We start from the raw sequence: 27,086 nt of genomic DNA, 5'->3' as shown, positions 1-27,086 counted from the left end.
AAGCCCTCACATGGCCAAATTGACGGAAAAATAAAAAAGTTATGGCTCTGGGAAGGAGGGTAGCGAAAAACGAAAACGGAAAAACGGAAAAAGCTCCGGGGGTGAAGGGGTTAATTTAGCCTGAGTGTATAATGACTCGGAATAAACTTTTAATATTCCACATTTCTGAAAATCATATTGTCTAATAAATTTTTATATACAGCTCTGGCAAAAATTAAGAGACCACTGCATAATGTTCAGTTTGTCTGATTTTTCCCTTTAAAGGTATATTTATGAGTAAAATGTACAGTACAGACCAAAAGTTTGGACACACCTTCTCATTTAAGGATTTTTCAGTATTTTCATGACTATGAAATGTGTACATTCACACTGAAGGCATCAAAACTATGAATTAACACATGTGGAATTATATCCTTAACAAAAAAGTGTGAAACAACTGAAATTATGTCTTATATTCTAGGTTCTTCAAAGTAGCCACCTTTTGCTTTGATGACTGCTTTGCACACTCTTGGCATTCTCTTGATGAGCTTCAAGAGGTAGTCACCGGGAATGGTCTTCCAACAATCTTTAAGGAGTTCCCAGAGATGATTAGCATTTGTTGGCCCTTTTGCCTTCACTCTGCGGTCCAGCTCACCCCAAACCATCTCGATTGGGTTCAGGTCTGGTGACTGTGGAGGCCAGGTCATCTGGCGTAGCACCCCATCACTCTCCTTCTTGGTCAAATAGCCCTTACACAGCCTGGATGTGTGTTTGGGGTCATTGTCCTATTGAAAAATAAATGGTCCAACTAAACGCAAACCGGATGGAATAGCAGGCCGCTGCAAGATGCTGTGGTAGCCATGCTGGTTCAGTATGCCTTCAATTTTGAATAAATCCCCAACAGTGTCACCAGCAAAGCACCCCCACACCATCACACCTCCTCCTCCATGCTTCATGGTGGGAACCAGGCATGTAGAGTCGAGTCCATCCGTTCACCTTTTCTGCGTCGCACAAAGACACGGTGGATGGAACCAAAGATCTCAAATTTGGACTCATCAGACCAAAGCACAGATTTCCACTGGTCTAATGTCCATTCCGTGCGTTCTTTAGCCCAAACAAGTCTCTTCTGCTTGTTGCATGTCCTTAGCAGTGATTTTCTAGCAGCTATTTTACCATGAAGGCCTGCTGCACAAAGTCTCCTCTTAACAGTTGTTGTAGAGATGTGTCTGCTGCTAGAACTCTGTGTGGCATTGACCTGGTCTCTAATCTGAGCTGCTGTTAACCTGTGATTTCTGAGGCTGGTGACTTGGATAAACTTATCCACAGAAGCAGAGGTGACTCTTGGTCTTCCTTTCCTGTGGCGGTCCTCATGTGAGCCAGTTTCTTTGTAGCGCTTGATGGTTTTTGCCACTGCACTTGGGGATACTTTCAAAGTTTTCCAAATTTTTTGGATTGACTGACCTTCATTTCTTAAAATAATGATGGCCACTCGTTTTTCTTTATTTAGCTGCTTTTTTCTTGCCATAATACAAATTCTAACAGTCTATTCAGTAGGACTATCAGCTGTGTATCCACCAGACTTCTGCACAACACAACTGATTGTCCCAACACTATTTATAAGTCAAGAAATTCCACTTATTAAACCTGACAGGGCACACCTGTAAAGTGAAAACCATTCCCGGTGTCAACCTCTTGAAGCTCATCAAGAGAATGCCAAGAGTGTATAAAGCAGTTATCAAAGCAAAAGGTGGCTACTTTGAAGAACCTAGAATATAAGACATAATTTCAGTTGTTTCACATTTTTTTGTTAAGTATATAATTCCACATGTGTTAATTCATAATTTTGATGCCTTCAGTGTGAATGTACAATTTTCATAGTCATGAAAATACAGAAAAATCTTTAAATGAGAAGGTGTGTCCAAACTTTTGGTCTGTACTGTAAATTGTTCTTTTATTCTATAAACTTCTGACAACACTTGTCTGAATTTCCAAGCAATAAATTTTGTATTTTTTTTCTGAAATGGAGAAATGGTGAAAATGTAAAAAACAAACAAACAGTGCTTTCAGAACTTAAATAATGAAAAGAAAACAAGTTCATAATCATTTAGAAACAACAATACTAATGTTTTAACTCAGGAAGAGTTCAGAAATCAATATTTTGTGGAATAACCATGATTTTTAATCACAGCTTTCATGCGTCTTGGCATGCTTTCCACCAGTCTTTCGCACTGCTTCTGGCGCAAAAATGTAAGCAGTTCTTCTTTGTTTGATAGCTTGTGTGAGTATCCATCATCCTCTTGATTACATTCCAGAGGTTTTCAATGGGGTTCAGGTCTGGAGATTGGGCTGGCCATGACAGGGTTTTGATGTGGTGGTCTCTTAATTTTTGCCAGAGTTGTATATTATGTGTTTTATTATTGTATGTATTCATTGTATATATTAATTATAATAATTCTAAATATATAATATGATAATAGCAATAAATTAAAAAAATAAAAAAAACTTTGGGAGTGCTGCTTTAAGGTCTATAATCCTTTTATTTGTTTCCCCTAATCTGATTTTTTATTACATCAAAGTTCAACTTATAACTGGTTATTAAATGGGTTTTACAATAGTTACATATTATTCACCTATCCTTTGGATAGTTTTCCAAGATCACTTGGTTAGAGATCTAACATCCAACATCACCACCAATCAACAACTTGCAGTAAACAGTGTACAGAGCTTGAACAGTGGAGTGCCAGTGGAGATCAATCTTATTCTGGAGGTTGAATCCTTACTGATCTGATATTGCAGGTCTATATTAAAGATATGTCATCATTATCAAAGGACAACACCTTTAAACCAGCTTTGAAATGGAGAAAAAATATGAGGGTTACAAATCATGCCATCAGATAAGCTCACTAACCACTAGAGCAGCAGCACTGGAGAGTTGGGGGTTGCAACTGGAAAGCAACACTTACAGGTGCAACTCACAAAATTAGAATATCATAAAAAAGTTAATTTATTTCAGTTCTTCAATAGAAAAAGTGAAACTCCTATATTATATAGAGTCATTACAAACAGAGTGATCTATTTCAAGTGTTTATTTCTGTTAATGTTGATTATTATGGCTTACAGCCAATGAAAACCCAAAAGTCATTATCTCAGTAAATTAGAATACTTTATAACACCAGCTTGAAAAAATGATTTTAAAATCTGAAATGTTGGCCTACTGAAATGTATGTTTAGTAAATGCACTCAATAATTGGTCAGGGCTCCTTTTGCATCAATTCCTGCATCAATGCGGCATGGCATGGAGGCGATCAGCCTGTAGCACTGCTGAGGTGTTATGGAAGCCCAGGTTGCTTTGATAGTAGCCTTCAGCTCGTCTGCATTGTTGGATCTGGTGTCTCTCATCTTCCTCTTGACAATACCCCATAAATTCTCTATGGGGTTAAGGTCAGGCGAGTTTGCTGGCCAATCAAGTACAGTGATACTGTTGTTTTTAAACCAGATATTGGTACTTTTGGCAGTGTGGACAGGTGCCAAGTCTTGCTGGAGAATTAAATTTCCATCTCCAAAAAGCTTGTCGGCAGAGGGAAGCATGAAGTGCTCTAAAATTTCCTGGTAGACGGCTGCGCTGACTTTGGTCTTGATAAAACATAGTGGACCTACACCAGCAGATGACATGGCTCCCCAAACCATCATTGATTGAGGCTACCTCACACTAGACCTTGGAAATCTAGGTCCCAGAGTCTGGAGGAAGAGTTGAGAGGCACACAATACAAGCTGCTTGAGGTCTTGAGCACTTAAAATGGCCCATTAACTCGTCTCAACACATAGTGTGCTGGAGGAAACTTCTAGTTTTCAAATCACTGAAGCTAATATGTCCTCTCCTGTACTTTGCCAGTGACTGCTTCTCCCCGTCCCTTGTCTTCTGATCTCATCTTGCACAATGCAAAAATCTTTATTGGTCAGAACTTCCTATAGTATTAAATAAATGCCAAGGTGCAAATACACTAAGGCTAAAGTGCAAACATATTCTATAGTACTATAAGTCACTCCATGTGAGTTGCGGTGCGTAAGTAGGGATTGAGTCCGAAAAACAAATAGAGGAAAATCTCGGCATTCAGAGGTTGAGTCATAGAATAGTAAAAATATTTTAATTAGGCAATCCAGTTGCACAAAATATTAACGTTTGTTCATTGACACTTTCCTGAAGAAAAAGGTAGCAAAACTTAATGGGTACCTGTCATTATTATTACTTGTACATCAAATGCTGTGGGTTCAAAGCCTGTCAAATAAAATGTTCCATTCATTATAATCTCCTTCATGTCCCTTATCATAAGTTATCAAGTAAGTATGTTTTCAAGACTTTTGTGGCTCAATTTTATCAAATCTGATTCTGGAGTGAAAGCTTTGAAAAGTTGCAAAATTTAGGCGCAACTCAAAGTTGTATCCAAATAGACTATTTTTTTTTGCTCATTTCTTGCCAGTGTTATTCCACATTTGTTTCATTATGTATGTCTCTTAAACAATTCATATTTATTCTATTCAAAGAGGGATAGGGATTTTTTTTGGCGCCTTACATCAGTCATCATTGGTCCAATTAGGACTACTATACCATCTTGATTATCTTCATGTTGATCATTTTAGCCTGACCTCTCCCATACCGCTGTTTACATATTTTTTGTATATATTTGTTAATAAACTTTTTTTTACATTTTATTTATTTTATTTACTTGTTTGCCCCTAGTGTTTTTTTTATTTTTGTAGGTACATCATTTACTATATTGTTATTGTGCGAACTGAAATCTTTTTGCTTTTGCACGTTATCATATAGTGACCTGCTAAAAGTTACTGATCCCCCATTCATCTCTGTACTTAATCAGGAATCTTACATATTTTCCAATAAGCTTGACTTTTATTTCTATAGGGCACAGACTGTAATTTAAGGAGGCAAAAGAAAAAGATGACCTAGCTACAATAGGTACTTCCCAATACCATTAAACCTACAACATACGGAAGCATATACCAAGTAGTATTTTTTTTTTTAAAAAAGGTATTTACATGATCCATGCAAAAGAAAGGATACCTGTTTAACATACATCGAATCATATAAGCACTAATTGCATTCATTTTTTCGTGCTTTATCCAAATTATATGGTTTTTTTTGAGAAATATTGTTGTATTCTCCAAGTATGTTATCATCATTATTCTTATTATGAAACTTGGCTCATCATTTGAGTAAAACCAATCCTGTGTTTTCAGGTCCATTTTTGTGTCTACTCGCTAAGGCATAATTTTCTCTATTTTAAGAAATTGTATGTTAATAATTGTTAATAAAATTATCCCTTTTTTTAAAAAAAACAACTACTTGGTATATGCTTCCGTATCTTATAGGTTTAAAGTAATTTAAGGTGGTTGGCCACTACTTGGTTGGCCATCAATATCTGATCAGTAGAAGTGGAACCTCACTTGTTACCGGCTCTGGCTGGAACTTCTCTGATGCTGCCGGAACACAGCAGCTTTGTCAAAACTATAGTGGCTATGGCAGAAAACTACAGATCCACCCCAATTCGCTTGAATGGGAGGTGGATTTGCAATAAATGGCACAGCCACTATAGTAAGGATGGAGTTGCTGTGTTGCAGCAGCATCTGAGAACGTCAGTCATCATTGCTAACAACTGATCGGTGGGGATGCCGGGTGTTGCACCCACACCAAACAGATATTGAAAAGTAGTGGCCAAGTGGCTTAATGATGTGTTTTATGTTCTTATGCATTATATAATGCATTGTATTTGATCAAACTATAATAACTATTCTTCTTTTATCCTGTAGGAACTGTATCTTTGGTGTCTCTGGCCGTGTTATCGTATGAACGTTATAGCACAATGCTTAGGTGTACGGAAGCCGATGCAACAAACTACAGGAAGGCTTGGCTGGGAATCCTGGTGTCTTGGTCCTACTCACTTATTTGGACTTTGCCTCCACTTTTTGGGTGGAGCAGCTATGGACCAGAAGGGCCAGGTACTACTTGTTCAGTGAACTGGCACTCACGTGATGCCACAAACACATCTTATATTGTTTGCCTTTTTATTTTTTGCCTGGCTCTGCCTTTCTTCATGATTGTGTACTGCTATGGAAGACTCCTGATTGCCATCAAACAGGTAAGGTGAATTTTAAAATTAAATGTGTTCAGATTTCCCCCACTGTTCGGGGAAGACTGAATTAGAACCTTGCATGTCGTTGTTACGATTTTAACCCCTTATTGACCCAGCCAATTTTGACCTTAATGACCAAGCCAAATGTTACAATTTTGACCAGTGTCAGTTTATGTGGTAATAACTCTGGAACAATTCAACGTATCCCACTGGTTCTGAGAACGTTTTTTCATGACATATTGTACTTCATGATAGTGGTAAAACTTATTCGATATGACTTGCGTTTATTTATCAAAAAACGGACATTTGGCAAAAAAGTTTTACATTTAGCAATTTTCAAACTTTTCATTTTTGTTCCCTTAAATGAGAGAGATGCGTCACCAAAATAGTAAATGAATAACATTTATCACATCTACTTTACATCAGCACAATTTTAGAAACATAATTTTTCTTTGTTAGAAGGGTTAAAAGTTGACCAGTAATTTCTGATTTTTCCAACAAAATTTCCAAAACCATTTTTTTATGGACCATATGACATTTGAAGTGGCTTTGAGGGGCTTATATGACATAAAATACACAAATGTGACAACATTCTAAAAACTGCACCCCTCAAGGTGATCAAAACCACATTCAAGAAGTTTATTAACCCTTCAGTTGCTTCATGAGAACTGAAGCAATGTGAAAGGAAAAAATGAGCATTTAACTTTTTTTCACAAAAAATTTGCTTTATACCCAAACTTTTTTATTTTCACAAGGGTCACAAGAAAAAATAGACAGCTAAATGTGTTATGCAATTTCCCCTGAGTATGCAGATACCCCACATGTGGGGAAAATCCACTTTTTGGGCATAATGCAGGGCTTGGAAGGGAGGGAGCACCGTTTAACTTATTGAACGCAAAATTGGCTGGAATTGAGAGCGAATGCCATGCCGCGTTTGTAGAGCCCCTCATGTGCCTAAACATTGGAAACCACTCACAGCTGACCCCATTTAGGAAACCACACTACACAAGGATTTTATCCAGGGGTATAGTGAGAATTTTGAACCCACAGGTAAGATACAGAATTTGATAACAATAGGCGACAACAGGCGACACTCCGTGTAAACCTGAGCACCCAATGCAAACTCGAGTAGTGAGCACCTGCGCTAAACAGTAGCCTTCATATCTTTATCTTTTTTTAATAAAAAAACAAAATCTAACTCCAACCCTAACCAACCCTAACACAACCCTAACCCCAACCCTAACTCTAACCCCAACCCTAACTCCAACCCTAACTGCAAAGAATGGAAAAAAATATTTTTTTTATTTTATAATTTTTATTTAACTAAGGGGGGTGACAAAGGGGTATTTGATTTACTATTTTTTTTTAATCACTGTGATAGACATGAACATGTGGTTTGAAGGAAAGAGCAGCGAAAAATCTTACCCTCATGCAAGGGACCTATTAAACAGAAGAAACTGTGGTGTAATTTACAATATTAGGCCAGTCTTGGAGAGGTAAGTATGGAAGGTTGAATGAGAGAGAGGAAAGATAGTCAGTTTTGTTTTGTCCATAATGAGTTTTAGAATTTGTGATAATGAGAAGAAGGGAGATATACTTGGTAGACACACTGGGATTTCTGGCATCAGAGAGGTAGATATGTCTGACATAGGTGGTATTTGAAGCCCTGGGATGTTATAAGGCAAAAAGAACACATGGAGCAGAGTCTGCATTATGTCTAGTTTAGCTCTTGTTTACAGTACATTGGACCCTTTAAATTAATTGTCCAGGGAAATTATATTGTTTTTCAAATATCAGTTTTAAAGATAATTTACAAATTTGCAATGTACCTTCATTAAACATTTGAATAATTTTACCATTAAAAGAGTTGGCCATTACTATTTTATTAATGGACTATCTCTAGGAGAGGCCATAAATATATCTGATTTGTGGAAGTGCAACACCCAGCACACCCGCCGATCAGTTGTTACCGGCACCAGTACTGGCTGGAAGTTCTTAGATGCTTCTGAACACAGCCGCTCTTTTATTTCTATAACATGATACTGCAGATCCACCACCTATCAAATGTTGTTATGGAGCTGCTGTGTTCTGGCAGCATCTGAGAGTGTCCGACCAGTGCCAGTAACAGCTGATCAGCAGAAGTGCCAGGTTTCTAACCCTCACCAATCAGATATTCATGGCCTATTCTAAGGATAGACAATGAATTCAAAAGTAGTCGGTAACCTTTTTAACAGTTCCTTGTTTTCAGACCAGAAATGTTAACGTTCTTCTGGGCTCTACACAGACCAAACTGCTGCCTCCTCCTTATGTCAAGCTATGATGAGACAATCTGTCTAAACTGATTTGACTTTCGTTTCCTAACACTTAGGCCGCTCTGCTTTGGTTGTCCTTCTTGAGTAATTCTACCTGCTAGGCGTATTCTACCCCCCTTGAAGCCTTATGTAGTTCATAACCATCCTACTTTCAGAAAGAGAGAAATTAGTAGGCTTCACAGTGGGGATGGCAGAGTGCATGCACCTGAGCTGCAGATCAATGAAAATGATGATAATTATTCCTGGAGAATAACCAGTTGTGGACTACAACAGTAAGGAAAGGAGGCATGGGGATGGTGTGCTGCATGCACAGTCAAAGATTCACACAGTTAAGATAGTCAGTGGGATTTAGACACTATGGGGGCAGGAACTATTACATTGAGGGCGAGAAGGAGAAATGTCAGAACTGGAGGAGTAATGTAACAACTTCCACAATGGAAAAGGTCCTGCACAGCAGATGAGAATGAAGGCTACAAATATCTTATGCAAATAAGTAAAGGGGAGAGAAAACATAATGAGAATAAAAAAATATAATTGAAGATATCTTATTTTTTTTTAAATTATTCATAGGGCAAGGCCTTTAACTATAATAGAAAGCCGTTTATGTTAACAATAAAGTACAAGTATGTAAATTTGGGTCTTGAGCATGTGACAGAACATTGCAGCTATATAACTAAACTAGTAAATATTGAAAAGATCTGTCGGGTAGACGATGCGTCATGCAAAGTCCTGACAATGCTGCTTACCAAGAACTCCTGTTATTATTATATTCCAAAGTAGTTCTCCAAAAACCCTAGAGCCAGGAAAATAGATTCATGTTGCTAAGTTCATTCAAATGTTTGGATCATTGTCCTTAGGAAATATATTGTCCAGTTTCCTTTTAATTAAGGTCTGAGGGAGTTAAAGGGAACCTGTCACCACGTTTTTGGAAGATGGGATAAAAATAGCGTTAAATAGGGGCAGAGGTGGGCGTTACATTAGTGTTTGTTATGCGTTTATTACCCACCTAAGTTGCCGAAATACCTTTGCAAAGTCTCCGTTTTCGCCTGTCAATCAGGCTGGTCTGGTCAAAAGGGCGTGTTGTCTTCCCCCAGATTTTGCGTAGTTTTCCGTTGGTGGCGTAGTGGTGTGCGCATGCCCAAGGTCCCGAATCCTCTGCAAGGGGATTTAAAAGAGCGCGCTGTTCATTATTTCATTGGTGATCGGTGGGCGCGGCCATCTTCCTTTGGCCGCGCGTGTGCAGAAGCGGCGCTCTGCTGGCCGCGGCTTCAGGAAAATGGCCGCGGGATGCCACGCGTGCGCAGATGGATATCGCGGCGGCCACTTTCCTGAAGCCGCGGCCAGCAGAGCGCCGCTTCTGCGCACGCGCGGCCAAAGGAAGATGGCCGCGCCCACCGATCACCAATGAAATAACGAACAGCGCGCTCTTTTAAATCCCCTGGCAGAGGATTCGGGACCTTGGGCATGTGCACACCACTATGCCACCAACGGAAAACTACGCAAAATCTGGGGGAAGACAATACGCCCTTTTGACCAGACCAGCCTGATTGACAGGCGAAAACGGAGACTTTGCAAAGGTATTTCGGCAACTTAGGTGGGTAATAAACGCATAACAAACACACTAATGTAACGCCCACCTCTGCCCCTATTTAACGCTATTTTTATCCCATCTTCCAAAAACGTGGTGACAGGTTCCCTTTAAGCAGTAAATCCGTATGTATCACTCTATTGTGTGAGATCAAAGGACAAGACCAAGTTGTGGATTGTTGACATAACATGCCGTCCAATGATTTGTGAAATCTTGGCCATGTTTCCACTGATGTTGGTATTCACTAACAAACACTTCATGGTCTTGTTTCATTTATTTCATTGGCTAAATCTGTCAAGTATATGGATGTTTCAGGTTATCATCTGTGTATGCTTAGAATAGACAACCTTAAAATGTGAGAAATTGATCAAAGTGGTTCATGCTGTTTGATAAATTTGGTTCATGTTTGGACTACTTTAAATAGCTGTAAGCCCAAGGGGACAATTGTTTGGCCAGCAACTATCTCGCCCAACTCATTCATACAAAGAAGTGCTTGCTCTGTCAAGTGCTCTAGTGTTTTCTAAGGGTACCGTCTCACAGTGGCACTTTGGTCGCTACGACGGCACGATCCGTGACGTTCCAGCGATATACATACGATCTTGCTGTGTCTGACACGCTACTGCGATCAGGGACCACGCTGAGAATCGTACATTGTAGCAGATCGTTTTAAACTTTCTTTCGTCGCTGGATCTCCCGCTGTCATCGCTGGATCGGCGTGGGTGACAGCGATCCAGCGATGTGTTCGCTTGTAACCAGGGTAAACATCGGGTTACTAAGCACAGGGCCGCGCTTAGTAACCCGATATTTACCCTGGTTACCATTGTAAATGTAAAAAAAAAAAAACACTACATACTCACCTTCTGATGTCTGTCACGTCCCTCGCCGTCTGCTTCCCGCACTGACTGTGAGCGCCGGCCGTAAAGTAAAAGCAGTGCACAGCAGTGACGTCACCGCTGTGCTGTGCTTTACGGCCGGCACTGACACAGTCAGTGCGGGAAGCAGACGGCGAGGGACGTGGCAGACACCGGAATGTAAGTATGTAGTGGTTTTTTTATTTACATTTACAATGGTAACCAGGGTAAACATCGGGTTACTAAGCGCGGCATCGTTGGTCGCTGGAGAGCTGTCTGTGTGACAGCTCTCCAGCGACCACACAACAACTTACCAACGATCACGGCCAGGTCGTATCGCTGGTCGTGATCGTTGGTAAATCGTTTAGTGTAACGGTACCCTAAGGAAGAGCCTTGGTCAGACCTCTCTGACAGTAGCTTATCGCTTTGAAAACAAAAAGGTTTGCCCTTCAAAATTGGACATGCTGTATATTTATCTCCCCCCAACATCGTCTGTGAGGTGTCTATATACACATTTGCCTGTCAGCTGAGCCTGTCAATATTGGTTAGGTCAAATTTAGTCTAATTCCATTATATCAGCTAGCCTTAATGGTAGTTCATAAAAACAAATTTCCAGAAAGCTGGCATAGAAAAGGATCACATTTTTGCTGAATAATTAGTAGCGCAATAATGTTACGACTTTCGGAATTTTTGCTTTTCTCACTTCTACAGCCCTATTTCTGAGTTTTTGCTCTGTCATAGGAAGAGAAGTACCCGCATGCCAAAAATAGCAGAGCCAGGTGGATCCATTCAATTTATGGTTCATCTGATTTCTGTCATAGTGTGCGTGCTGCTATATTTTCTCTGGATTTTCGCTGGAGACTTGAAAAAGAGCCTCCACGGCAGATGTGAAGAGAGTCAAACACTGTTATTTAGGCACTGGTTTAGAAGCATTATTGGAACTAAATATGAAGTTATTTGGGCACCAAATTGTATTGTGCTAATAATTAGGCACTGTAAGGTGTGTGCAGCTTAATTTACAGGAAGGCATTTTTGTTCACTGAATATAAAAAACACAGATGACTGGACCATACATAATGTCTTAGGCTGCTTTCACACATAAGTTTTTTGCCTTCAGGCACAATCTGTCGAATGGTGATAAAAATGGATCCGTCGCAGATTGTGAAAAACTGATGCAATGGATCTTTTTTTTTACGGATCCAACTAGCTGAAACAGCTAATTGGATCCTAAAAAAAACAGAGCATGCTCAGTTAAAAAAAACGGAATCTGGCGCCCATAGCCTTCCAGCACCCATAGGCTTCCATTCTAGCAAAAAGCCGAAAGCACCATATGGCACTGTCCAGTTTTTCGCCGGAGACAAAAAAAACGTAACTTTGTACGTTTTTTCCAGATGCCGGACAAACAATTTTCGCCGGATCCGGAAATATGAGGCCATCTGGCGGAATCTGGCGCTAATACAAGTCTATGAGAATAAACCGGATCCGGCGGCATAATTCGCTGGATCCGTTTTTTTTTTTTCAAAAATCGCCAGATAGAGCCTGACGGCAAAAACCTGATGTGTGAAAGCAGCCTTAACTACCTTCCCGATATGTCCGGGACGAGGTATTTCGGTGGCCTAGGCAGATGAAGTCGATTGTGCCCCCACCTCTGAGCCCCCCCAGTCAAAGAAATGGATCTGAGACTAATGTAACAGGACCCACAATGCACCCTCCTCCAATTGGTCAGGTAACAACCTCTGACAACCATTTCCACTAGAATTGTTACCTTTTTCGCTCAAAAATACCAACAAAAGTAAAAAAGTGGTGTACTTTAGAGGTGAGGCTCAACAGGGAGTTCAGTTTTAAAGCTAGATTTATAAACACTCATTATTTGCTGACAGTAATGTCAGGTCAACCCCATATACAATTGCATGAACCAACAACTCCCAGTATGTCCGTAAAACTGGTAAGGACTAGATGCTGGCAGTTGTTCTTATCAGTATTTTATGAGACTGCAGACTATATAGAAACCACAGAACTGATGAGACACAATCACAAATAAACATTTACATCTGACAACTTCTGTGATTGGAGTCATTCTCTTTCTTTTCGTCTCCATCTAGTCCAGACGCCATTATGACTTTTCACATCCACAGCTTGTCTCTGCAGACTTACCTCTGCTCCAGTCTTCTGCTGCACTTCCCAATATTGTGGCCTTAAAATAGGAGTGTTATTAAAATGCCCTCTGGATAAAAACATCTGTGTATATTGGGCCCTAACTAAGCCTCCTATAGTATATGGTAACCACACTCTCTGCCCTTATTTATGATCTATAACCTCACCACTGTCTGCCATTATCAGCTTTTAACACCAGAGCCCTTATGAACCATGGCCTAGACCATGGCTGTCCCCTTTCCACTGTTTTCTCTTACACTCTCTATATGTCCACACTGTCTCCTGCCAGGCTAAAATCTCTCCATATGGTGCCCCCATTACACACTTTCTTCATAGCCATTCTGTGCCTCTTCACACTATGCCCCCATACTGCCCATCATGCTATCCTTTCCAAATTGTATCCCCTCCTCACACTGTCCTCCTACACAGTATGTGGGCACAGCAGCCGCCCAATATACACTATGATGACCCCCCACAGCACACTATATGGTATTATGACTCCCCAGTCCCCGATGCAGTATATTGGCCCTCAGCCCTTTCTACACAGTATATTGTCCCTCACAGCACCCCACACAGTATGATGTATATCCCAGCTTCCTATATAGTATAATGTCCCTCATGGTCCCTCAAATATTATGATGTCTCCACAGCCTCAGTATAATGTCCACCATAGACCCCGATATAATATGGGGCACCATCTTGAAGAAAAAAATTTCCTCCTCCAAGATGGTGCTACCCACTCCTACGCAGTAGTAGCTATCGTATCACCTCTATATACACCGACAGCTGCTACTGTGCAGGCACGGCGGGCACCATTTTCTAATGGATTTTTTAAAATATACTATTAGGATAACCTCAAGCACATTTATTATTAACACAGTAAACCTGTAATTAATATACTACCAGGATAACCTCAAGCACAATTATTATTAACACAGTAAACCTGTAATTAATATACTACCAGGATAACCTCAAGCACATTTATTATTAACACAGTAAACATGCGATTTTGCTGCAGCGCAGGTGCCACGGCTGGCACCCGCCTGAAGAAGGGTATTTTTTTTCAGTATGCACATATACTCAATATGTAAACTAGGGGGGTAGGTCAGTGAGGAATCACTGACCTGTCAGCAGTCTGCATTATGAATAGCTAATCAGAGCACCACATGAAGACCCCCCACAGGCCGCCCCGGAGCACGAGCATATCATTAACTCAAAACTGAAAATAAAGATTACAGAACAACCACAAGATGGCTGTCATCCACCAAGGTATCATTGTAAACAGTATGACGTCGTCGACCTGACACTGTGTGTAAGTTACTGTGCACAATCCTGCTGACAGGTTCCCTTTGACAGTTGGATTAGCTCACTAGTTGTAAGGGATAAGAGGAGTTTTATAGAAAATGTTTTCTGGGTTACAGTGAGTGAAGTAAGGGCTGTCACACAGCCTAGTCAGAGTCTGGGACTCATCAAGTGCAAGTCTGGGTGGAGTGGAAAGCAAGGCTAAGCAAGAAGAGTTACCAAGTTCTAGTGCAACTAAGATATAGCAGAAGAGAATGGGTCTGGTCAGTATTTGTTTTCCTAGAAGAATGAGAGTACAGCTTTGGTCACGTCTGGACTCTGGGACAGTCTTGAACCTAAGGTTCAGGAGAGGTAAAGAGAATCATGCCTCTGTCTCCCTGAAGAGGAAGATATCAGCCCTGTCGCAGAGTGAGGTGAAGATGGTGGGTCTCAGAAAAGGATGGGGACAAGGACTGATGGATCACAAAACCTAAAGAACACCACTAAAAAGAGACTTTGTCTTAATCTGTATGCTGCAGCCATGTGTAAATGAATTGCACAGTAAAGTCGTATCTGTTAACCCAAACCCAAGGTCTTCTGCCTTGTTTGTAGCTGATATTGGTACCCTGGATGGGGAGATAGTAAGGGCTCCAGAAATAAAAGTGAGTAAGGAATGTATTCCATCACACTCCACCCAGACATTCATTTAGAAGAGGGGTTGCAGACCATTCAGAACTCAGTTTCGGCCCTCAGCAGACTCAAACACTCGTGCCCCGGCCCCACTTCACCTACACAGGAGCTCACCTGTGATGCCCCAGGGTCCTGGTCATTACAGTGGCATTGCTTTCCCCTTGGGGAGAGTGATGTCATGCTTGGAAGCGATGAAGGATAACTTTCTCCAGGTAATCACTTGCATACAACACGTTCATACTCCAGGCCAGAAGGCCTGGACCCGGATTAAGGGGAAATTCCCTCATATATTCTGGCTGGAGAGGAAGTTAGAGAGCATTCTGTCAGAGGACAGAGAAGAGAGCAGACAGACATAGAGTGTCGGAAGGTCTGAAGGAGCCGTGTAGTCCGAGGTACTACAGCTCCTGGAGGAAGAGAACAGAAGGAATGAAAAGTTTGTAGAAAGAGTGCAGGAGAGAGAAAGCACAGGAGAATAATACCAATGGAGCAGAGCAGTGATTTGGCTACCTCCCTGCCTAGCGCAGATTCCGGTAGCCAGAAGACCGAGGCCGTGCTGAACTCTAATGTGGCATAGCTGAAACCAAAAGGACAGCTGGATTGTAAATCACTTGTCCGCCTTTATACCCAGGAGACACAGTGATAAATATAGGGCCCAGGTCATGACAGAGACCCTGTAAAAAGGTAAAAAGGTCTGCTTCACTTGTCATACGGGTAGTGTCCTAACCTATATGGAGAACAGAGAGGAACTGTGAGGACCTTATCAGAAGCCATAGGCAGTAAGGGACTACAACACCACCGCGGTTTGGGGAAGGCTTTTACCTCCACCTAGTCAGAGGACTCTGGATTCGCTTCCAAGCCGGCCGGACCCTGCCTGTACCTGTTGTCTGGTGCCCTGGACTGCCTAAAGCTACAATAAACCAGGTAAAGAGACTGCAAACCTGTGTCCTCGTTCTTCACTGCACTTCTCACCATCTTCACCTCTACACCGGGAGCCCTGGGGACCTACTTCACCTGTGGGAAATTATATCATCTAGCTGCCATAACATCACCCCAGAGGACCCCCCCTTCATGCAGCGTCGGTCCCTACTGACCGAATACCACAGGTGGCGTCATGAATAGACTTTATTAAACCCTTTAAAGACTTTCCGCTTTTAATTCAGTGCCCAGGGCCATGGACCAGGTCAAGCCACCATGACATCCCCTTTAAGTACCGGACCCGGTACCGAATATCCCCATTGCCCTGGTGAGCGACCCACACCTTAGCCAATAGCTGAGATCCTGCTGTAAATGCCAGGGCTGGTGCCTGCCCCATCCTTGGCTGTTTAGCCCTCTGAATGCTTCAATCAATAGCAATCGCAGCATTTATTAGATTGAAAGTGGGAGGGGGCTGCTGCCTTCTTCACTCCAACAGCACCCCCATGATGTTATTATGGGGAGCTGATTGTAGTCATGGCACCTGGAAGCCAAATGACCTCCAGATCTGCTAGCTATGGTGGCCTGTTAGACCCAGTCATAAGCAAGTGTGAGGCTGTGGCCTCTGATACAGCTAGGGGGTGCTGTTTGTTCTCCCCAGAATGTGCATGCAGATGGATGAAGTCCATAGGTGTGCATGAGAGTCACGGATTTCCGGTCCGGGTTTTCCAGGTGGCTGAAGGCCACAGGTTTGTGTGTGTGTTTAAAAACCCTGCAGTAAGGGGTAGGGGTGTGTAAGGCCGTGTCAGGTCATGTCAGGTGTGCGAGGTGCACGTCAGTGTCAGTCTGGTGTGTGCTGGACTGCAGAGTGCATGGAGGCACAGGCCAGCAGAGCCAGCACCCAGGGCAGCTGAATAGCCTGGCACCCGCAGTGTACACAGAGATGCAAGTTGTCCATGGTACTGGTCTCGGATGTGGACAGTCCTGTGCACGGAGGTGGATGTCCTGTTCCCGAAGGAGTCGGATATGGACAATCCTGTGCCCGGAGGTGGATGTCCTGTGCCCGAAAGAGGACTAGCATGTGCAATGATTGCAAACAGGTGGATATGGTGCCCGGCTGCTATCCAGAGGATATCCTGAACTATGTACGACTGTGTGAGTAAAGAGTCTGTAAAGAGACTGTGATACAGCGATGCAGGACACCCACAAGAACTAGTCAGAGGAGGGCTGACGTGTGTAGTGTCTGCAACATATGAGGCTGTGTGTATGGAGACATATAGAGACTGTGAGATGGCGTGCGGTCGCCCAGGGAAACTGGACAAGGGAAGTCTGGCCTGTTTAGGGACCGCAAATCTAAAGCTATGTAATATGTATTGCTTTGAACTGGTGTAAACTGGTCACTGATAATATCCACTGAAGTTATATGCATTTATGTGAATTGGACTTTAATGCTGTGAAGCAACACATTAAAAGAGACTTTTGTGTTTGAATTTGTGGGTCACTGCCTCTTCACTGCATACGATGCTACTGCAGCCTTACACAAGTTGTAGCAGGCCAGTGTAAAACTGACAAATCTAGTCCATTGTAATGCATGTGGATTGAAATGTATTACACCAGTAATCAGATAAATAAAAGTTCCATAATTACACAGGTATGCAAAATTTGGGTTTATGGAAATTTGTGCAAATCCAATGATTTATTCTTATGTTTTCTTTGAGAGCCAAAATTCTTGCTGGTTGGTAGGTGATAAAATACTTACTCCATGTAATAAAATGCAATTTAATTGTTTAAAAATCATACAATGTGATTTTCTGGTTTTTATTTTTAGATTCTGTCTCTCACACTTGAAGTGTACCTACAATAAAAATTACAGACCTCTCCATTCTTTGTAGGTGGGAAAACTTGCAAAATCAGCAGTGTATCAAATACTTATTTTTTCCACTGTATATAATATCCTTCTTATTTTTAAGGCTGAATCCCTCCACATTGCACATGCAAAAGTAGCAGTCATCACTATGATTTTGTGGTTCCCTCTAGATCATAGGCACGCCAAAACGAAAGCTCTTTCTTCCCTTTCGACCACTGTCTTAGTTCTTCTACACAACAGAACACACTACATGTAGAACTCACTACTTGTCCTAATAACCTCGTTTTACACCAAAGTATGCATAATACACTTTTCTAAACGAAGTCCATAATGTTCCTTCGTTGTTTCTTCACTACAAAACAACCACAAATGTAGCAAAAGTTGTTGAGTCAATTACAACACCCATTTGTAGCCATTTCCTGCACATTGTTAGAACCAGAAGCATAATTCACCAGAACCACTAAATACTGAAAGGAATCGTGGTAAGGACACCACCACACTCTTATGAGCTCTGTCTAAAAGAAAATCTACCTTTGTTCCCCATGGCAACCAATCACAGGGCAGCTTTCATTTCTTATACTGCTGAAGTAAAATGAAAGCTGTTCTCTGGTTGGTTGCTATGGACACCATCACACTGTTATGAACTGTGAGTAAAAAAAATATCTTTCTTTTCTGCCCATAACAACAAATCACAGCACAGCTTTTATTTCTTATGCTGCTGAGGTAACATGAAAGACATGCTATGATTGGATGCTATGGACACCATCACACTATTTGTAAGCTGGGTTAATAAAATCTTCTCTGCAGCCAATCACAGCCCATTGTCCATTAATTTTTAACTAATCTAATGACACCAAAATCATCCACTAAAGGTCATGCAAAGGGGTCAAAGTATAGGCCACGAAAAAGCCTATGGAGTTAGTGTTTGTGTAAAAACTGTAAGTGATGGAATTTTTTTTCGATATTTTGTAGTGTAGTGTAGTGTAGTGTAGTGTAGCGTAGTGATCAAAAATACAAAAATCACATCTTACTTTTCCAACAATTTTACCCTAGTCTTATTTGTTCGCTGTTTAACACACAGTATACCATATAGGAGTGTCAATGGAAGATATTGCATAAGGAATCGTCCTTTATGAGGACAACACTTTCTACCAGAACACATAATGCTACTAGGTCATTAAGTCATTGGTGCTGTGTAAATCACTGACCCTGTAGCTGAATTTTAATGGCTTTACTTAAAATTCTTCCTGACAGCATGGATGTCACAAAAGTACATCACCACTTCCAAAGTCTCTTTTAACACATCCTTGCTGAGTACCTGACGTCCACTGGGACATAAAAATGTATCTGGCACTTAGAATCTTGTTATGTTTAGGTTTTACTATTTTGTGACCTTTATTCGAAGGTTGTGATGGCTGACATCATACCAATAATAAAGTGATAAACTTACATTATGTTTGAAAATTGCAAAGTCAGTAATGTTCTTTCTATGGGTACAAACCACCAAATTCATGCACTGACGCTTAGACTAAGTTCACACCACATACAAATATTCCCTCCCTTAACTTTCTGCAATTTATGATAAGGAGTAGATTATAATTTCTTAACCTATTAGTTCAATAAATTATTGCAGTATGCTACAATTATCACTTCAGGCTGCAACCCACATCTTCTCCAGCATTGGACATATTATGTGGAGATTCTGAGAGAGAATCAAAAGAACACTAATGGGATACATAACGAGTATATAAGAACAATATCTAAGCATAGGAGTTTTTTTTTTAATGATCAATAATTGAATAAATGTTATATTTTATGAGATTTAACAAAGAAACACTATATGGACACAACTACGGGGACATCTTTATTATGACATCCCATTCTAAATCCATAAGCATTAATATCGAATTGGTTACAGTTTCCACTCAGAAGATGTCTAGAAGATTTTTGAGTGTGCATCTAGGTATATTTGCCCATTCATCCAGAAGAACATTTGTGAGATCACTGATGTTGGATATGAAGTCCTGACTCACAATCTTCATTCTAGTTCATCCCAAAGGTGTTGGATGGGGTGGAAGTTAGGGCTATGTGCGTCCAGTTGTTTTCTTCTAGACCAGGGATGCACAAAACTTTTTGGTCTGAGTGCCACAATGTCATACGAAACCACTCCCTAGGGCTCCAAAAAATGTAAAGTGGTACTTGCATGAATACATCACCAGAACCACTGTCAGTGCATGAATACATCACCAGAACCAAGTTTTGAGTATTTGATAGTATCTTCTCATTTACTGCAGCAATTAATCAATGTCATCACACCCTCACTTACACTGAGTTTTTGGAGCAGAAATCCAAATCCACCTCATAACCTCAAATTTCCAAGTTTTGAGGATTTTTGAGTTTTAACATAGCCATATGGCACATAATCTTACCAGTTATAGATTCCTATGATTGTAGAAGATTGGAACCAGCATCACCAGAACCATCATCAGATCCATTATCAGTACATGAAAGCAACAATTTCACACCAACGCTAAGTGAAATCACCAGAACCTCCATCAGTACATGTTTGCAGCACCAGACCAAACATCAGTTCATGATTCCATCAACAGAACCACTTTCCGTGCATGAATAAAGCACTAGAACCATCATGAGTACATGAATGCAACACTACATTTAGTACAGCGATCAATTACAATGTCAGGACAAACCCATATACGCTTGTATAGCATGAACCAGCAGCTCTCCTTGTGTCCATAACAATAGTAAAGAGATACTCGGAGTTGTTAACAGCGATCATCAGACTGAGGACTATAGAGGAACCATAGTACTGCTGATAAGTAGCCAGTATCACAAGTAAACATTATACCCAGACACCTTATAACTGACATCTTCTCTGATTGAAGTAGTTTCCATCCCTTTTGTCTCCAAGTAGTAAAAACACCATGATGACTTTGAACATCTACAACTCGTCTCTGCAGAATTACATCTTTTCTGGTCTTCTGCAGCACATCCCAACATGGTGGTCTTAAAAATAACAGTGTCATTATGATGCTTGTGAATAAAAATATCTGCCCTTCTCTCAGCCCCCGAATAAATAATTGCTCACACGCACACACACACACACACACACACACACACACACACACACACACACACACACACACACACACACACACACACACACTGCTGTCTTTACAAGCTGGGCATGTCTTAGTCAAATTTCCGGTGTAGGGAAAGCTTGTGTGTCGAGAATTTATCAATTATCAGTAGCTACTTATGGCCACACACTAAGTAATTTTGTATTATTATTAAAAGATACATAGAATTTAGGGTTAAACAAAGTGTAGTATCTACTAAGATTAATATCATTGCACCTTTTATGTCTACCTTATGGTGTTTTTTGCCTGTTTTGATTTGCACCTAATTCTTTGTTTACTTTTCCCATTTTTTAAAACATATTTTGCTTAATTCATCCTCCCCTTTATGTGCACCAGTTATTTTGCACAAATTTTGCAGAATTTAGCAAAAGTGTAACTTTTTTCTTTAAAAGTCACAAAACATGTCAAAATCAAAAATGAAAAAAAGCAATATCAAACAGTATTTTTTTTCAATTCTGTGAAAAAAAATCATGAACAATGTGTGCCCTTTTTAAGAATTAGATGCAATAAAACTTCATCTATTACCCCAAAACAAAAAAAAAATAATTGTATTATGAAAGTTCTGAATCTGGCCCTGAGCGATCATTACTAAGAAGGATCTTTTTACATCGCTGCTTTCTCATTTATTGGTTGCAATTCCTAAAACTGTCATGTGGTGTCACCTGTGAATAACTGTCCCATGCATTTCTGATCTTGAATTCCAGTTAGAAGGAATATAAATAGTGATTTAATTGGTTTTATATGAAAAATGATTTGACATAAAAATTAGGAAACACACGTCTTTGTAATCTTTATCTATGTGATTCATTTTCTGTAACTCAAGAAGCAATTTTATGAGCTAAAGTTTTAGATATAGAAATATTATCCTTTGCGTAATTCAACGGCTTATATAACCCTTGGCAAAAATTATGTAACCACCAGACTAGGAGGATGTTCATTCAGTTGTTTAATTTTGTGTAAAAAAGCAGATCACAGACATGGCACAAAACTAAAGTAATTTCAAATGGCAACTTTCTGGCTTTAAGAAACACTAAAAGAAATCAAGAACAAAAAATGTGGTAGTCAGTAATGGTTACTTTTTTTAACCAAGAAAATGTGTCCCATATAATGCTGCATAAAGGTTGATTATGGCCCCATAAGATGCTCCATAGAAACATTTGCCTCATGCAATGCTGCATAAAGTTTGATTATGGCCCCATAAGATGCTCCATAGAAAATATCCCCCATATAATGCTGCATAAAGGTGATTATGGCCCCATAAGATGCTCCATAGAAAATTGTCCCCCATATAATGCTGCATAAAGGCTGATTATGGCCCCATAAGATGCTCCATAGAAACATTTGCACCATATGCTGCTGCGATTAAAAAAAATGACATACCCACCTCTTGTCCTGAGTAGACACACGCACTTGCGATATTCACCTGTCCCTGTTCCACTGCCGCGCGCCGCTCCGTCTTCCGTCTCTCTGCAGTGTCTGTTTTCTAATGATTTCCTATGGTGTTTTGTTGCAACCTGACACTGTTACACGTCTCCAAATGAGATACAAGTCGAACATGACACACTTGGCATAGACTTAGGCTATGTGCACACGTTGCAGAATTGCCGCAGAAATTTCTACGGCAATTCTGCAACTCCCTGCCACGGGAAATACGCATGCATATTCCCACAAAACACTAGTGTTTTGCAAGCGTAATTAGCTAGCGTTTTCCAAGCAATCTGTAGCATCGCTTGGAAAACTGATAGGTTGGTCACAATTATCAAGCATAGTGTTTGACAAGTGTGACCAACTTTTTACTATTGATGCTGCCTATGCAGCATCAATAGTAAAAAAATATGTTAAAAATAATTAAAAAAAAAAAAAAAAATCTCGATATGCTCACCTCCTGGCGTCCCCCGCAGCCTTCCCGCTCCTCGCGATGCTCCCCGCAGCTTCCGTTCCCGGTAATGCCTCGTGGCAATGACCCCAGATGATGTAGCGGTCTCGCGAGACTGCTACATCATCATAGGTCATTGTCGCAAGGCATTACTGGGAACGGGAGCATCACGAGGAGCGGGAAGGCTGCGGGGGCTGCCGTAAGGTGAAAATATCACGATTTTTTACTTTAATTCTTTTTTTTAAAAGGTATATGGTTCCTAGGGCCTGGAGGAGAGTCTCCTCTCCTCCACCCTGGGTACCATCCGCAGATGATCCGCTTACTTCCCGCATGGTGGGCATAGCCCCATGCGGGAAGTAAGCGGATCAATGCATTCCTATGTGTACGGAATCCCCGTGATTCCGCACAAAGAATGAACATACTGCGTTTTTTCCGGAATGCGGAAAAAATGCAGCATGTGCATAAAAAATGCGGAATGCATTAAAAATGATGGGATGCTTTGTTAGGGCTAGCAGAACGCACCAAATAATTAGAGAAAAGGAATAAGGTGCGTTCACAGCCTGGGGTCCACTGTGCAGAGATGGAACATGCTGCTAAGCAATGATAGACTATATGGCGGTACAATGAAGATACACACACGGGTTAGCTTCACCCTGTGTGAAAGAAGCGAACTCTGTTGCGTCACAGGGCCGCAGTACCACACGTAACAGAAATAATAATTAAGTAGCACGAGAGTGCATGCGGTGCCGCACTGGCGGACGCCACTAACCACCCAGACTTGGGTTTGGAAAGCGCGGTGATAGCGCACGGCGCCGCACTGGTCACAGTAATAGATGCTGTTTGTGTACCAGTGTTGGTAACAAGTCGGGCGCTAGATTACAATCATCCTCCTTACGCGAGCATTCAAACACAAGGGAGGGGATGATTAAAGAGCGACTTTCATTCACAACACACACACGTAAGCAAGTGTATACTAGCACATGGCCGTGCGGCCATGCAAACCTTTTATAGCTGCAGCAAGTTCAGGACCTTCCTAGAGGACCAATAGGAGCTACTGCAGTACCTGAGCATGTGACCCCAGACCTCCACTGAGAGGTCTTTCTTTGGGCATGCTCAGAAGAGGAAAAGCAAGACAGTCCCAGAGATATCTGCTCGCCGCTGATCAGTACTGGCTACAATGGCAGAGCCTGGAAAGGCAGCAGTAACCCTTTGCACAGAATAAGACTGAGCGAGACGCTGGGACCGACGTCTCCGCTGAGCAGGCTCCACTGCAGCTGATGCAGAATGAGAGACCGCAGCAGACATGGTTCGAGATTCCCTGTGTGCAGCGGCAGGAACTCGACTCCTAACATGCTTATGTAAGCATTTTTTCGGCGGAAAATGGCCGAAACAACACTAAAAAAATTCTAAAAATCCTGAACGTGTGCACATAGCCTTAAGTTCAATTTGCATGCAACAATGTCTGCAACTAGTGTTGAGCGATACCGTCCGATACTTGAAAGTATCGGTATCGGAAAGTATCGGCCGATACCGGCAAAGTATCAGATCTAATCCAATACCGATACCCGATACCAATACAAGTCAATGGGACACCAAGTATCGGACGGTATCCTGTATGGTTCCCAGGGTCTGAAGGAGAAGAAACTCTCCTTCAGGCCCTGGGATCCATATCAATGTGTAAAAGAAAGAATTAAAATAAAAAATAGGGATATACTCACCCTCCGGCGCAGCCTGGACTTTACCGCCGTAACCGGGAGCCGTTGTACCTAAGAATGCGCGCTTGAAGGGCCTTAGATGAGGTCACTGCGCTCTGATTGGTCCATAGCGGTCGCGTGACCGCTACGCGACCAATCACAAAACCGTGACGTCACCTAAGGTCTTAAAATTAAGAAAGAATTAAAATAAAAAATAGGGATATACTCACCTCTCCGACGCAGCCTGGACTTTACCGCCGTAACCAGGAGCCGTTGTACCTAAGAATGCGCGCTTGAAAGACCTTAGGTGACGTCACTGCTTTGTGATTGGTCGCGTAGCGGTCACGCGACCGCTACGGACCAATCAGAGCGCAGTGACCTCATCTAAGGCCCTTCAAGCGCGCATTCTTAGGTACAACGGCTCCTGGTTACGGCGGTAAAGTCCAGGCTGCGTCGGAGAGGTGAGTATATCCCTATTTTTTATTTTAATTCTTTCTTTTACACATTGATATTAATCCCAATACCGATTCCCGATACAACAAAAGTATCGGATCTCGGTATCGGAATTCCGATACCGGCAAGTATCGGCCGATACCCGATACTTGCGGTATCGGAATGCTCAACACTATCTGCAACTGCTATCGTACAACAAATGTTGCCATATGACCTATTTCATGATTATGCAGGTATTCTGACATGAATTTTCAAAGTAGGTATGTCAGCTTCAACAGGTCTAAGAGAGTTATTCAATAATGTATGTCATGTCATGAACCGGGGGTGTTTGGTTGCCCCCAGTTCTTCATTAGGGATTTATTTATAACCCATTTCCCAGTTCCAGTGTGGAACTTGCAGCTCTCTGGCGCCTCCTTACCCTCAGGTCAGTCAGGGAATTGCACCTAGAATAATTAGTCGCCAGAAAGGCTGCCTTGCTATGTACTGGATATTGGGCACACTGCAGTGACAGTGATATAACTACTCTTGCTCAAAGGCAGGAAATCCACTTATAAAACCCTTTCTGTCACTACCAGCTTTGCCCAAAAAGCTCAGAACGCTTTGCTGCCACCAGCTCCTATTACTTATGATGAATAATGAATCAGGAGCCACCCCAATCAGTAGCAATGACTTAGGTCAGAGGACTTAGGGTACGTTTAGAGCAAGAAAAACGAGACTAGTAAATATTATAGCTTTTACTCCAAAAAGAAATAGGCAGTGTTTACAAAAGTATAAAAATATTGCTACAAAATGAGACAAATACTATATGTACAGAACGAGTACAAAATAAAAGGGATTAAAGAAGAAAAACGCTTACAGTTATCTCATATCATGGTTGCCATGTGGTGTGGGAGGGCGACATATCACAATGCATCAGAGCAGATTGCAGAGCTTCTGTTAGCTGACTTCCTGGGCAAAAAAACTCCCAACTGAGCTCATCAATGTCATATCCTCTGCTTCGTGACCTCACTGAATGGGCTGCGCCCTGGAATGTACACACCTTTTCAAAGCCACCAAAACTTCATTAATTTCATAACTCGATGGGGGGCTTCATGGCACAACAGCAAGACTATCATTGATCTTGTTTTGAAATTAGTGTTCTATTAAGTCTTAACATGGAGTTGAAATATGAGCCGGTTAAGCAGAAATCTATTTCTCTTATTCTGCTGGTGTTGGAGCTTAGAAAAGCCACTGTCTGATGGCTCTATTTCGGCATGTTATAAAAATGTAAGATTCACACCTCTGTCAATAATCGGTGCCATTATACGTAACTTTTCAAGAACAAAGAATTCCCATGTGTATGGGACAAAGGCTGATTCCTGATGACCAACACATTCTTGAGGGAGGGGGATGAGTGGTTTAGAATTGCACAGGTAGACTGAGGGGGCACGCAGCTGTGACAGGGGGGTAAGGGAGGAGCTGGCAAAGTGAAAGAAAAGCTACCTGGTATAGGGAGAAGAAGGAGGGGCAGCGAGGGGGACTACAGCTGCAGCGTATGTGTGCTGAGCTGGCATATCATAGAAGGCACTAGAAGGGCTCATTGAATGACATATTCGTAATATCATTACACCTCCCTTTTGGAATATGCTACAGAGGCAGGACCTCTCGGTACTCCTCCAGGTGCACCTCGGCAGGTTCGCCCCGGCGGGACAACCCATCTGCATTGCCATACTAATTGCCCATTTTGTCTTTCACTGTAAAGTCGTACTGCTGGAAGGCAAGGCTCCAGCGTAGCAACTTTCTGTTGGTACCAGACATGGTGTGCAGCCAGCTCAGGGGGTTGTGGTCGGTCACCACAGTGAAGGTGCATCCGTACAGGTAGGATTGCAAACGTTGCAGAGCCCAACCCATGGCCAGGCACTCCTTCTCGATGGTGGAATAGGCCACTTCCCTCGGCAAAAGCTTCCGGCTCAAGTTCAACACGCGGTACTCTTGGTTCCCCGAGTCCACTTGGCTGAACACAGCACCGAGGCCAAATTTGCTGGCATCAGTCTGTACCAGGAATGGCAGACTGCTGTTGATGGAGTTTAGCAGCGGAGAACTGCTCAGAGCTGTTTTCAAAACCCGGAAAGCCACCTCACAGCCA

General features: G+C 41.7%; 1 protein-coding gene across 1 annotated transcript in view; it reads left to right on the top strand.

Moving 5' to 3' along the window:
• The window catches only part of LOC143808444 (vertebrate ancient opsin-like), a 192,697-nt gene that overhangs the window by 15,655 nt on the left and 149,956 nt on the right, over positions 1-27,086 (top strand). Inside the window, exon 2 of the mRNA XM_077291122.1 lies at positions 5,803-6,136. Coding sequence (XP_077147237.1) covers positions 5,803-6,136 — 334 coding nt within the window. The remainder of the gene's footprint in view (positions 1-5,802; positions 6,137-27,086) is intronic.

The sequence above is a fragment of the Ranitomeya variabilis genome, chromosome 2, assembly GCF_051348905.1.
Source record: "Ranitomeya variabilis isolate aRanVar5 chromosome 2, aRanVar5.hap1, whole genome shotgun sequence".
Lineage (NCBI taxonomy): Eukaryota > Metazoa > Chordata > Amphibia > Anura > Dendrobatidae > Ranitomeya > Ranitomeya variabilis.
This window is presented reverse-complemented; position numbering and strand designations above follow the sequence as displayed.